Source organism: Grammomys surdaster, unplaced genomic scaffold (assembly GCF_004785775.1).
Source record: "Grammomys surdaster isolate TR1022 unplaced genomic scaffold, NIH_TR_1.0 174, whole genome shotgun sequence".
NCBI lineage: Eukaryota > Metazoa > Chordata > Mammalia > Rodentia > Muridae > Grammomys > Grammomys surdaster.
This window is the reverse complement of record NW_021604622.1, coordinates 15,624,145-15,638,792: the sequence shown is the minus strand read 5'-3', so window position 1 is coordinate 15,638,792 and position 14,648 is coordinate 15,624,145. Positions and strand designations below refer to the sequence as shown.

At 34.2% G+C, this 14,648-nt stretch overlaps 1 protein-coding gene across 2 annotated transcripts in view; it reads right to left on the bottom strand.

Moving 5' to 3' along the window:
• The window catches only part of Cdh12 (cadherin 12), a 273,111-nt gene that overhangs the window by 78,156 nt on the left and 180,307 nt on the right, over positions 1–14,648 (bottom strand). For both annotated transcript variants that reach the window (XM_028767598.1, XM_028767599.1), the window contains one exon: positions 13,347–13,514. In XM_028767598.1, the coding sequence (XP_028623431.1) occupies positions 13,347–13,514 (168 nt within the window). The remainder of the gene's footprint in view (positions 1–13,346; positions 13,515–14,648) is intronic.

The following is a 14,648-nucleotide window of genomic DNA, read 5'->3' as shown; positions in this document are numbered from 1 at the left end:
CTTGGACCACTTGGTTCAATTCCTTCACCTGTTTGATTGTGTTTTCCTGTATTTCTTTAAGGGATTTATGTTTTCTCTTTAAGGGCTTCTACTTATTTAAGTGTAATCTCTAGTATTTTTAAAGGGAATTAGCTATTTATGTCATCCTTAAAGTCCTCTATCCTCTTCATGAGATGGGATTTTAGGTCAGAATCTTGATTTTCAGGCATGTTAGAGTATCCAGGGCTTGCTGTGGTAGGAGAACTGGGTTGTGATGGTATCAGGTGGCATTGGTTTCTGTTGCCTCTGTTCTTCTGCTTGCCTCTTGTCATCTGATTATCTCTGGTGTTAACTGGCCTTGATCTCTCTGACTGGGGTGTGCCCCTCCCTGTAACATGGTGGAACTCTGTGAGATGGGTTAGAGGAGGCCTTCTGGGAGGTAATCAATTCTGTCTCTGGTTAGTGGGGTCTCCTGTAACCCTAGACATGGCAGAAACTCTGTGACCCTGGTTCCAGAGACATTAAGGGCAGGGAAAAGGGGGTTGAAGAATCAGGTATGGCAAGAGATAGGAGAGAAGTCAAGAGGGCAAGGAAAATGAATAGAAATATGTACCAATGTGAGATGGGGAACGGAAGGAAGCACTAGAAAGTCCCAGATGCCAGGGATATGAGAGGTTCCCAGGTACCACTGGGAATGACATTAGATGAAATGCCCAAAAGCATGGAGATAGAGCCTGAGGAGACCAACTCCAGTCCCCAGTTGAGGGACGATGCCATCAACCCATCTCAAAATTTTATTCCAGAAATTTTCCTGTTTAAAGGAAAAGCAAGGACAAAACTGGAACAGAGACTGAAGGAAAGGCCATCTAGAGATCGCCAACACCTTGGAATCCATTTCATCCTCAGACACCAACCCCTGACACTATTGCTGATGCCAAGATATGCTTACAGACAAGAGTCTGGTATGGTTATCAGGCTATGAGAGCCTATGAGAGGTCTGCCAGGACCTGACTATGACAGATGCAGATACTCATAGCCAACCATTGGACTTAGCCTGGGGACCTCAATGGAAGAGTTAGGGGAAGGACTGAAGGAGCTGAAAGGGATTGTGATCCCATAAGAAGAATAATTTCATCAATTAACCAGATCCCTCAGAACTCTTAGGACTATAAGACATGGGCTTGTCTATGATTCCTGTTACATATGCAGCAGAGGACTGCCTTATCTGATATGAGTGGGAGGGAAGGCACTTGGTCCTGTGGAGGCTTGATGCCCCAGAAAAGGGGATGCTAGAGGGGTGAGGCAGGAGTGGTTGGTTAGGTCGGAGGTGGAGGACCCTTTTAGATGCAAAGTGGAGGGGAATAGTGTGAGCAGTTCCTTCAGGAGAGACAGAAAAGGGGAGCAACATTTGAAATGTAAACATATAAAATGATTAATTAAAAATGATTAATTAAAAGAGGCATGGTGTATGTATATCCATGTGGGATGATTAGAAAAAAGTCAATAGCACAGTAATTAAGTAGAAAGATATTTTAGTCTAACTGTTCTTAGCATGCAGGAATCATTCTAATAAACTATGAACAACATGACTATCATATCTAGGAAACATTGACTCAGACTGCATTTAACCTGTCCTCTGCTGAGATAATTGACTGTATTCCCTTATTTTTCTAACTTTATTCTTAATATTTTTTATACTTTAACTCTACCCTGTATGTATCTTAGAAATTCATATTTATAAACCATTATCCTTTTAAAGATCTTCCCTGGAAATTTCACACTATCTCAATCTAGACATATCTAGACTTAGCTCTGAAATTCTCTATAGCCTCCACACTGCCCCCCACCCCACCGCTGCTGCCTTTCCCAAATTCCTCTCCTGATACCTGACTGTCTCAGTGAGTAGTATTAATATTGTTCCAGTTCAAATACCTGTAGTCCTTCTTCCAGAGCTCAAATCAATCTACCGCTTTCCAGCAAGTCCCATAGACATTACTACTGAGGATAAAACAGTGCCAACTTCTCTGTGTTACTGATGCAGTCTGCTAACTTAATTTTCTTATTCATTTTTCTCTTCTTCAGGGAACATGTCTTTGCCACAATTCAATGAAACTAGAGGACAGCCCACTCATGTCACTCACAGCTAAATTTTTCATTTGTTATTAGACCATAGAGGTGACTTGGAAAGAAATGTATAAACCTCTTACACAAACTATGTGTGTCAACATGAAGGAAAGGAAGATTCCTTTAACATACTAGCTACTGTTGAAATAGACCATACCATATGCATATATCAATCAGTTTTGTAGCTCTTTGATTTTGTGTGTGTGTGTGTGTGTGTGTGTGTGTTTTAAGCATTTTATTATTGTTAGTTAATTTTATCCTCACATTAGGACTGTGAGACAGACACTACTATAATAATTCACTGTTATTCATGTCCTAGTAAATGTTTAACACCCATACTGGAGTAGGTAGGGGGAGCAAGCCTAGGCAATGATTTTAATTGTACATCCATTTCTGCAATGAAAGGATTCCAACCATGGACTTTTAAATGCTGACTTTGTGATGCATTTGAACATAAATCTAAGAGATATGCACAGTTGGCTTTGATTGTTGAGTTGGGCTAGGTGGCAGTCTATAAAATTAAGAAATCCAGGCATAGTGGTGTAAAGGAAGGCAGCAGTGAAAGGGCATGTTTGATCTACTTCTAGATTAAATATTATTTTCCCACAGCATTTGATCTCATTTTTTGTAAATTAATCAACTATTGGACAGTTGTATAAACTCTCATAAAACATGAAATCACTCAAAAATTTGACTTTAGCACCATTGCAATGTGAAAATTCTAAAGTAATGGTCTTGTTAAGTTAGTTGTATGCTATCTCTTTTAAAACCTTGAACAAGTTCGAATAAACTATCTTTGGTAAAATTATTACAAAACACTACATGATTCCAAAAAGAATAGACCTCTCACTGAAAATCAATTAAATTTCCTGTAACCAAGAAAAGAGGGAAATTGATTGTATTTCCTTTTTTTTCTATTTCTCTTTCCTTTTATTACATACAAATAATTAATATTGCATTAAATTCACATTTATAGTGGACAAAAGAACAATTAAAAAGATATCTATATTTTTGGAGAACAGTAGTCTTCCTAAGACACTTATAACAATGTACCATTAGGAATATCAAATAAACCAACACCTAAGATCTATAGAGCATAGCTCACTTATATCACTTAATGTCTGCCAAAAGGATTCTGGTTCTACACATTATGCATATTTAATAGACGTGATTTGTAACATCTATTCCTGTTGCAAAGTACTAAATATGATGGAGACCTTGGCAAGATCTCATAGCATCTCCAATGCATCAATAACTTTCCATTATTCATCAATTATACAGAATGTATTTAATATTCCCTCAAAGTCTCCATTAAATATGTAAACATTTAATTTATTTGCTCCATCGATGTTATCTCTTTCATAGCTAACAAATTAAGACATGTTGGTGATTCTCAGGAATATGTAATAATACTACAGCAAACATATATTAATATAACCATAGTTTTCTTCTAAATTATTAAAAAATCGAACACCTAATTAAACAATTTGCTAAGAAAACAAAGACTTTAAAATTTGTTTGGTATATCTAATTTGTCAAAAATTAAATTTCTCACAAATTGCCTTTTTATGACATTATAGGGATAATAGAAAAGAGAGAAAATTTAATATTTTCTTCCCATATTGTATTTTAGTTACATTTCACCCCATGTGAACTACTTAATAACCCCTTAAATGGTTTTAAATGGTCTTAAATGGTTTTCTTCTGCTATTGATATTTTATGAACTTTCTTCATATTTAATTTGGTGACTTCTTAGAGATATTTTCATTAAAAACTAAAATATAGCATACATTCCAGTTCTTTTCTGTAACAAAGTATATTGCTTCTTCTATGTGAATGAATGCAAATGTCTAATGCAAAAGTGAATGTTCAGTTTTAAATTTTTACCCTTGTCTAAATTATTTATAATTATTATTATTACAATAATAATTTATAGTTATTTATTATTTATTATTATATTAGTCTTGTAGTTTTTAGTCCATGTGTTAAATGGGTTTTTTTTTCTGCTAGAGTAATGTTAAACTACTCTAAATTTAATTTCGTGATTACTTAGAGATATTTTCATTTCTTTCTTTTGGAATTTGTGCTTCCAGGTTGCCCATCATTCTATACATGACATTGTTTACATATCACAGTATGTTTTTTTTTTTTTTTTTTGGTTTTTCGAGACAGGGTTTTGCTGTGTAGCCCTGGCTGTCCTGGAACTCACTCTGTAGACCAGGCTGGCCTCGAACTCAGAAATCTGCCTGCCTCTGCCTCCGAAGTGCTGGGATTAAAGGCATGCGCCACCACAGCACGGCCACAGTATGTTTCTAAATTGTATGTTTTTCCTTACAACTAGGTCTTAGAATAATTATCCACAACTGATACTAAATTTTTGACTTTACAATCCACTAATATTTGCTTTATGTACAAGTAGATGCTCTTGTACACTTACATCATGTACATATTTCTACCTAATATTTTATTCCGATTTTATGATTTCTTATTAATTAAAAAAAAACACTCACTATATAATAACAGCTTGAGAGGACAGACTAAAATTTTATTCTCTTTATATTGTCCAAAAACAGAAGTCACATCTGTTTTTTCTTTTTTTTTCATTTCAGCTAAATAAAACTTATGATCAATTTTTCTCATTTACTTTATCTCTTTGGCCAATTATAAATTGAAATTAAATATAGAATTATAAAACATTAAATAAATGATAGTGTTATGACGATTTTATTCTTGTATTAAAAAGTCACTATTGTTAGAAAATTATTCATCAAAATTTTCAGACATTTGCATCTAGTATTCTTATCTCTTCACTATTCCTCTTTGGTTACCCTTGAACAAAAATTAGGTGAAGTTCATTATCACTAATCTGATCAGGTTTTTCTATCCCTTGGACCTTATTTACAATTTCTATGTATTGTTTAGAAATGCTTCTAGACTCTGTTATGTCTTTTAAAAACTTGATATTTTCAACGTGTCCAGTTCACGTTTTCCTGAACACATTGCATTAGCAGACAAAAACAAACAAACAAACAAACAAACAACCCTGCCATTCTCTTACTGTGATAGATTCTTCTGTAGTTTTCTTGTTACATACCCATTGGATCCAAAAGATTCCAATGCCTTTCACTATGAAACTAGCATTTCTCTTGTCTCTGTTTTTACTCATATAAGGCAGAGACGCTCTGACATTATCTTCTGCTTCAAAATGTACTGTATTACAAATGAGTCATTGTTCTAACATATTGACATGTGTGTTCACCTTCCAGTAAAAGTAAACCCATCAGTACATAAATGAATATCTCTATTTCATAATTGTGCCATTTTGTAAACACTTTTTTTCCTGTGGCCATATGTTCCAATATACAGCAAGCTGGCCCCTAAATATGTTTTGCTTGGCATAAAATGAAGATTTTTAAAAATACTCATCTATGTCCTTGAATTCTCTTCTTCAGTACTTAAAAATCTTCTGTTGCACCCCAGAAAATTTCCACTCAATTTCTGATTTCTATACAATTATTTTTCTGTTATTCATTGAAATATAATTATTATTTATTATTGGTAACAATGATGACTTCAAGGGTAGTTTTACTTTTAGAAATAAATTATATTTCACAGATGCATCTATTTATTTGATTTATAATGTAATTTTGTTTGCGATGTGCAGTGATATATATTGTAATTCATATATTTTCTGCATTAAAAGCAAAATGTACACATGTATATGTTTATATAAATACATATACAGATATACTTAAACATGTATATAAAATAGAAAGTTTTGAGGAATTTAATATTGCCACTAATGTGATTGTTTTACACTGGAGAGACAAAACATGATATATGAAACTCCATAAATAATAACAATCAGAGCATATTATTTTTACTATAAAAAACTAAAATATAGCATACACCTCCAGTTCTCTTCTGTAACAAACTATATTGCTTCTTCTATGTGAATGAACAGTAACCCATGTATTTTCTTTTTATATTCAAAAGATCCTAATACATTCATTTACATTCAAAAACATGACTTCAGTAATATGTAAAATCAAAATAAAATTGGTCAAATAGAAATGGATGAAAGCCCAAAGGTTGTTGAAAGGAATTTGAGAAAATAGTGGAGCAGGGACAAGGGACTTTCCTTCTGTGATAATTAGTTGGTCAAGTGAGTAACTAGAAAGACTTGCAAATGAATACTATGAGTTTTAAACTTTCCTGGGCTAAATAATTCATTTTTTTTAACACCTGAACAAGCTGCATATATAGACACACATGAGTTTGATTCTATCTAGTCCCTCATCAAATATCAAGACACTCAAGTATTTCCCGTGTTTTAAATTAAAATAATATAATATACATTCATATGCTACCTGTTTTTGGTTGATGAAACATACAATTTTTGTCATCTATTTTCATTAGTATTAAAGGATGAAAACCAATATAATTTTGCAGGTTATTTAGGGAGCCCATATAAAGATATCTTTGACTGTAGAAAATACCAATAACATAACTGTAATGGAGAAGAGTTTGGAAAAGAACATACTTTACCTTCTTATGCCACTAAGCAGATTGCTTTATCATATATTAACCATATTTCTGAGTCAGCATTGCTAGTTTGCTCTTGCATATTTTCCTAAGCTGCCTGGAGGTTATTTTGAGACATTAAAGGCAAATTTCTATTCCAGAAGGATATCGATGGAAAGTTAAAGACTCTATAAGCATTCTTTAATATATTAAAGCATTTAAAGAATATTTAATATTTTGCTCTTTTCTCGTAAATTTGAGGAAATACTGTGCCATTGTAATGAGTCAAAAATACTGGAACATGCACTTCAGGCTGTATAGTACATGACATTTAGTAAATCCCTAGTCAGCACCATAGCGCATAACTTTCAACTTAGTAGCTCATTCTCTTAGAGCACAGTTGATCAAATTTTAAAATACAAAATTAATAAATAGTTGATATATGCATGTTGTATGTGCACACTAGTTATTTTTATCTCATATCTGTACAATGAACAAGAAAGAAATGGATTCTTAATAACATCATGTATGCATTCAAGCATACAATGGCCATCAACGTCATACTTGTAAGAAAAGCATTATCGTTTGCTCATTTAAGCAATGAAAAAAGTCATTTAAAGTTCATCTAAGCCAAGTTATTTTTTTAACATAATTTTCCAGCAGTCATAAACAATTATCATTAGCTATGAGGAACTCTTCAAGATATGCACATATTTGAATTGGATCTTTCTTGACATTAAATATACAAATTCACGTTGTTTCAGTTTATAGTTTTGTCATGTTTGTTGCTTAATTGGTTTGTGTGGGAAATATAACAACTAAAAGATAATTAGTCTCAAAATAAATTGCTGTTTGTTTTCAAATACATCATATTTTTTTCCCTCTTAGAGATGAACTTCAAAATGTTGCCACAGTATAATTCCCTCCGTACAATGCAGTGCAGAATTAAAGGAGGAATACTTTTTATTTATGCAACAATGAGAACGTTTTCATGATTCTAAAATATTACATGTTATCATTTTAGGCTGTCTTTTAAATAGACATCAAAGACAACACAAAGAACTCCTTGCAGTACTCTACTTGATAGTTGCATTTTGCCCTCCCGGTTTTGAGCTCATGTGTAACTGCATTCACATGAATCAGGATGTCCTTACAAATGTTTTAACAAAGATGGTTCTTGAGTGGCAGATAAAAGAAAGTAATGTTTTTGTTTCAACATTTTGTTAAATTAGAAAGAAAAAGATAATTTGCAGTTTAAAAGCCTGTAATGTCCAATGATCTTATGCAAGTTCCGACTTCTCATAGGAGTCAGTGTTTTCCTAGAACCATAAATGCTAGACTTCTGGAAGGAAGTTTTCATGTCAGATACAGCAAAATTCACCTGAGTCTCATGTCCTAAGTATGTGATGTCTTCAGAAATAAAGACCAACCGCAAACCCTGAGAGGCATCGAAAGGCTATGTTGATAGTCTCCATATTATAAAGGAGTCCTTGTTCCTGTAGTGAGACTGGGACATCAAACTAATCACATAAACTTCACCTTAAAATCTGTCTTACCTGCAAACTGTGCCAGGGTAATGGTAGCTCAGGGCTTATGGGAGTGGCAAACCAGTGACAGTCAAACTTGGGGCCCAATCCACGAGAGGTAGACCAAGTCTGACTCTGACTGGATGGCCAGAAACCAGAGGCTGAAAAAGCCACAGACACAGGATAGAACCAACACCATTGAAAATAGATGAAAAAAAAAAAGTATCAATGAAATGATTCCTAATGACATTCTGCTATACTCATAGATAATTGCCTAATCCAATTGTCATTAGACAGCCACCATATAGCAAATGATGGGAGCAGATGCAGAGGCCCACAGGTAAACATTAGTCAAAGCTAGGGCAACCCTGGAGAAGAAATGAGTAGGAAGAATAGTAGGAGCCAGAGGAGTAGAAGATTCCATGAGACCATAGCCCACAGAATCAGCAAAGCAAGTCTCACAGAAGCTCTCAGAGACTAAAGCAGCAATCACCAAGCTGTGTGGTTAAGAACTATGTCCTCTGCAAATGTTATCATGTGTTGCTTGGGGTTCTTTAGGGATTGCCTTTTTGGCCTGCTCTTGAGACCCTATTTCAATTATTTGTTTCTCTCATCCAGCTGTAATATGAAGGCTGGTGATTAGGCTTACTGTGATTTTGTTTGGATAATATCTCCAGGAGGCCTGTTATTCTTTGAAGGTAAATGGGAAAGAAGTGTATCCAAGTGTATATATTTTACAGTTTCAGCTTACTATTTTTATGGGATTTTTGAGTGTATATATGTGTCTCTCTTATCTTTGCTTTTGGGGATCTCTTTTTTTCCTATTGGTTTTACCTTGTCTAGCCTCAATGTGATAGTTTTTTTATATTTTTTATTTTATCTCCTAGAAGCCTGTTCTTTCCTACTGTGAGACAGAAAGGGAATGTATTCAGAGGAGAGGGAAGATGAGAAGGAGCTGAGGTGAATAAAGGGAGGAAAAAGGGGGATCACGTATTGTATGAGAAAAATTTATTTTCAATAAGAGAAAAATAACTTTAAAAAATTCTGTTTAGCTCTGTATTCCATTTGTTAATTGAGCTATTTGGTTTGTTGGAGTCAGATTTTTTGATTATATATGTATATTTTCAAGATTTTCTTTTATCAAAATAAAGTATCCATTGGTCTGTGAGTTTATTTCCAATTCTTCAATTCTATTACATTAAGCAACCTCTCTATGTCTGTTTTTTGTTTGTTTGTTTGTTTGTTTGTTTGTTTTACTAACTATTGCTCAGTAGTACAGCTTTAGATCAGGGATGATGATACACTGTGAAATTCTTTTATTCTGCAGAATTGTTTTACCTCTCCTGGATTTTTGTTTTTCCATATGAAGTTGAGAATTCCTCTTTTAAGGTTTGTTAAAAAGTGAGTTGGAATTTTGATGGGAATTGCATTGAATGTTCATTTTTACTATATTAATTCTACCCATCCATGAGCATGGGAACTCTACCATATCACAACATGCACCACAAGGATGCTTGCTCAACTGCGTTCATAGCAACCTTATTCATAACAGCAAGAAACTGGAAACAATCGAGATGTTCCTCAAGAAACGGAGATAGAAAATGTACATTTCCGCAATGGAATGACTCAGCTATTAAAATCAAATACATGATGAAATGTGGAGCCAAATGGATATCATCCTGAATGAGGTAACCCAGACCCAGAAGACAAGAATGGTATGTACTCACTTGTATGAGCATATTGGCCTAATATACAGTATAACCATGCTACAATCCACAGCCCCAAAGAAGGTAAGTACAAGGAGAGCCCAAGAGAGGATGTTTGAATCTCACTCAAGACGGATGATATAAAATAGACATTGGAGGTAGATTGGAAGGAGGGATCTGGGTAAGAGAAGTGATGGGGATCAGGTATGGGGAGAGGAGTGGGAGATAGGTAGAAGATGGCTGAGAGAGAGACAAGTGAAGACTAGTGTGAGGTTGGCATCTCTGGGATGAGCCAGAGACCTGATAATGAGGATGCTCCTGGGAGTCTATGGGAGTCATTTTAAATGAGATTCCTAGCCGCTGAGGATATGAAGAATGATATGGCCACATCATATAGCCAAGGAAGACTTCCTGTGGAGGTAGAGGGACAGCAACTCACCCACAGAATCTTTCCCCTAAATTTTGTCCTGCCTATGAGACTTAAAGTCATAAAGACGGAGTAAAGATAGAGGGAATGACCAAACAATGACTGGCCCAACTTAAAACCAACCTAATGGGAGAGAGCCAACTTCTGACACTATTAATGACACTCTGCTATGCTTGCATACAGGAGCCTACCCTAACTAGTTTTTGAAAGGCTTCATCCATCAGTATATGGAAACAGATGCAGAGACCACAGCCAAACATTCAACAGAGCTCAGGGAGACTTTGGAAGAGATGGAGAAAGATCAAGAGATCTGGATGACTCAAGAACACTACAACAAGCCCTCCAGAGTCAAATAACCTGGGCCCATCTGGCCTCAAAGAGACTAAACCACCAACCAAAGAGCATGCATGGGTTGGACTGAGGTCCCTATGTTTTTGTAGCCTATGAACAGCTTAGTCTTCATGTGTGTCCACTAACAACTGGAGCAGGGGCTATCTCTAATTCTGTTGCCTGCCCTTGGATTGCCTTCGTTTAGTTGGGCTGCATTGTCTGGCCTCAGTGAAAGAGGATACACTTAGTCCTAATGGGAATTGATGTGCCATGGCAGCTTAGTACCCATGGAAGGTTATAATTGGTATGTAAGTAATTTTTAAAAAGGGGGAGAGGAAGGAGGGGAACTATGATTGGCATGTAACATTATTTTAAAAAATAAAAGAAATAGCTGCAGGAACTAGACCAGAGGAATATCAGTATCAATGGACATGTTATGGTGATAGAAAAAATGTGTAGGGTCTCAACCCTACACGAAGAACTATAGGCAGTTATTGATGTCATACCTTTTCATTTAAACCATATTAAGATTTAATTTTAATGTGCTTTATTATTCTTAATCATAAAACGTAAAAATATTGAAGTATTATAGAAATCAGGAATGATAAAATCCTTAAAATAGATTTCAAGACTATAAAATTCTAATATATCATATATGTGTGTGTATCATATATATGTTCTTATTTCATCTCATGTGGCACCAGTTTGATAAAAAAAAATAAACACAAGTAAATATCAGTAAAGCCTACCGCCTTACTCACATTCTGCTTTCACAGGTGTGAGCTGAGAGTGATATTTCTATTTCAGTTCAGATCTCCGGCTGCCATCCTGTTTCACTTAGTACACACAGCACTGATAACATTCCAACACCTCCACATCATGTTGCCCCAGGCTGTCTGTCTGAGTACTGGTCCAAACATAGAATCAACCCGCTAGGATTGTGTCTTTCCACAGACAGTGGCATTTCTTGTCTGTCTGGAAAATCTTGTTTTCATTTATATGAATAGGAACTTGGAGTAAATTCTGTACACAAGATTCAGACAGTAGTCATGTCTATAAGTGTAATTTTATGTAAATGTAGTTTTATAAATCGACTTATTCAAGTTATTAAGGTATGGGACATGTAAGAAGAATGGAAAGAAGGAATGAAGAAAGGGAGGGAATGAAGAATGAAGGAATTTTTAAAAAAGGGAAAGGAAAGTTAGGATAAGTAAAAGGTTTTATTGTTCAAAGTCATACTAGTAAATAAGAGAATCAAAAGCACTGTATGCTTGCTTCTCTTTGTTTTCTGTCCGTTGTAGTAGCAGAGTAAGGTGAAAAAATGTTCTGAAGCATTTCCATCTTGTTAATCACAGCATCCTATAGAGTAATGATGCGTTCTAAATATTTCAAAGTATAAATTAAGATTTTAATAAATTATTTAAATAAAAAATTGAAATGGAAACATTGTACATCATTATCATAGATCACATGGCAGTTTAAAATATGTACATGTAATGGATGGCTAAATTGAGCTAATTAGTGCATTAAGGTTTTCTGGTTTCTAATTGCCATTCATAATATTTGACTACTGGAGTCCTATTGATTATCAATTAAAAGCTGTGCACAAAGGAAATATACTGTGATTTTTAAAAGAGGCTCTGACAATGCAGTTAAAATGCAGAAAAAAAAAGAACAAATCACCTAATTAGAGAAATGGTACTATCATAATTTGCCTTAGGTAAATACAGAGACACAGAAATATAAAGAGGAAAAATAGTCTGCATTTCACCTTATTTACAACTAATCAGGCATAATACTGATTAATGATTTCCTATTGCTTCATGAATGAAACTACCTATCCTTAATGTCCTAGTTCTGTGGAACAAAGATTAATCCTCACAAATACATCAGAAAATGTGTATGTACCAACTGGTGTTAAATGCAACACTCAACAGAAAACTGGACGGAGCATGAGTGAAAAGCATCATTTTCAACAAGGGATACAGTAACAGAGAAGAAATAGGTGAGAATCATTCCATTATCCCAGAAAGTAAAGCAATTCTCACGTATTGTAAGTCTAAAATGAGATAAATACCAGAATGGAAGAAATGTTCATGACAACATCTTCAGAGACACTAAATATCTAAAAATGGTTCAACAGCTGTACTTGCTAAAATAAGTCCCAAAATCTATGTATGACAATTGTATAATATAGAAAGTCGTGTAGCATATATTTCTAATTACCTTACTTCATATTTTGCAATTTAAAATTTTTTAGTTAACAAACCATTATGGCAATTAATTAATTTACTGTTAGGATGGATTTTTTATTCACTTTAATAGTATAAGTATGATTATACAATTATACTCTATTGTATTAGCATAGATCTAAACATAATTTCCTTGAATATTTAAATTTATAAGACATGCATTTTTTCATCCATTATAACCTGCTTCTAAAGATTATTTATATTTGTAGATGTTTTAACTTTTTACAATATTAAAATACAGCTGGGCATATTTTATTTTTTAAATTTTATTGTCATCTCCTAGAAGCCTGTGTTTTCTAATGATAAACATTAGGAGGGTGGATCTGGATAGTGATGTTGTTAAAGATGGGAAGGAACTGGGAGGGAGAGAGAGAGGGGAAACCATAATCAAGATATATTTTTGAGAGAAAAAAATCACATGGCACGATACTTTTTCTAGAAGCATTTACAAACATGCTTAACAGGTAGGTGACATACTTTTTGGGAATCGAGGTGGGTTGTCATTGACATCAGTAAGGGTGATGTTGACAATTGTAGTTCCAGCTAGTCCTCCGAGCTGTCCTCCCATGTCCTTCGCTTGAATGAGGACCTGATACTGCTCCTTGACTTCTCTGTCCATGTTTGGCAATGCTGTTCTAATGACACCTTGCAGGGAAAGTGATAACACAGAATCAACATCACAAACCAACCTGACCCAATTGAAATAGAAAAAAAAATAGTTATGTCTACGCTTATTAATGGTGAAACATTCAATAAAATCATCTTCCAAAAACTAAAATAACAATTATCCTAAAGTTAGAATGTGATTTAATCATTTATTTTCACAGCCACACCTTACAACAAAAAATGACAGGTCATCTCTCCCCAAAACAAATAAGTTAGACTTCATTTATTACTCTAGTCAATAATGAGTTGAAGAAAATTAGATTAAAATGAGCATATGGAATAATTTAGGCAGTTAATGAGCTGAGTATATAATTACAAAGACTGTTCTTGTCTCGATTCTGTAGTTTTCACAATAAAAAATCTGCTTAACTTAAAAATACATAAAATATGTCCTCTACATCACCTGTTTTGTCTTTTGAGACTTTCCCTAATTACGTTAATTAAAGAGTTTCATCCCCTCCCTCTCACTTATTTATCATTAGATATTACTATTGTGGGTCTTTGAGACTTCTTAGATGAAGTTATCCACTGTCAAGGAAACTATCTTATGCTTAAGTATAAATATCTGACATTTAGAATCATAAGTATTGTATGTTTAATCACATGATGATGTTATTGAAGAAGTGAATGTCTGGATGGAAGAATGAATTAATTGAACTTAATATCTTGAATCTTATATCACATATGCCAGACATTTCTATTCTTGTATCCAGGTATAAGAACTACTTTATATTTCTATTTATTCATGGTAAAGAATATAAGAACTTCAGAATCATTCCAAAGGTTAATTAATTTTAAATCAACTTCCAATAGGTAGTCAAGAGTTGTAACAGGTAGAGATTGAAGAACCTTTATTAATCACATATGACTTTGATAGTGGTAAGATGTATCTTAAATAAAAATGTGTTTGAGTAATAAAATATCAGCCATCAATACAGCGTATAGCTTTTAAATCAGTATCCCAGAATACAACCATATATCTGTGCCTGCTACCATCTACTTACTTACCCATTGCTATATTTTTGCTAATGCATATTGAACTGCAATCTGAGATTTTGTCTGGCACTTGGCAGGAAATAGTAACAGAAAAGACATCCGTCATTTTTGTTCTTA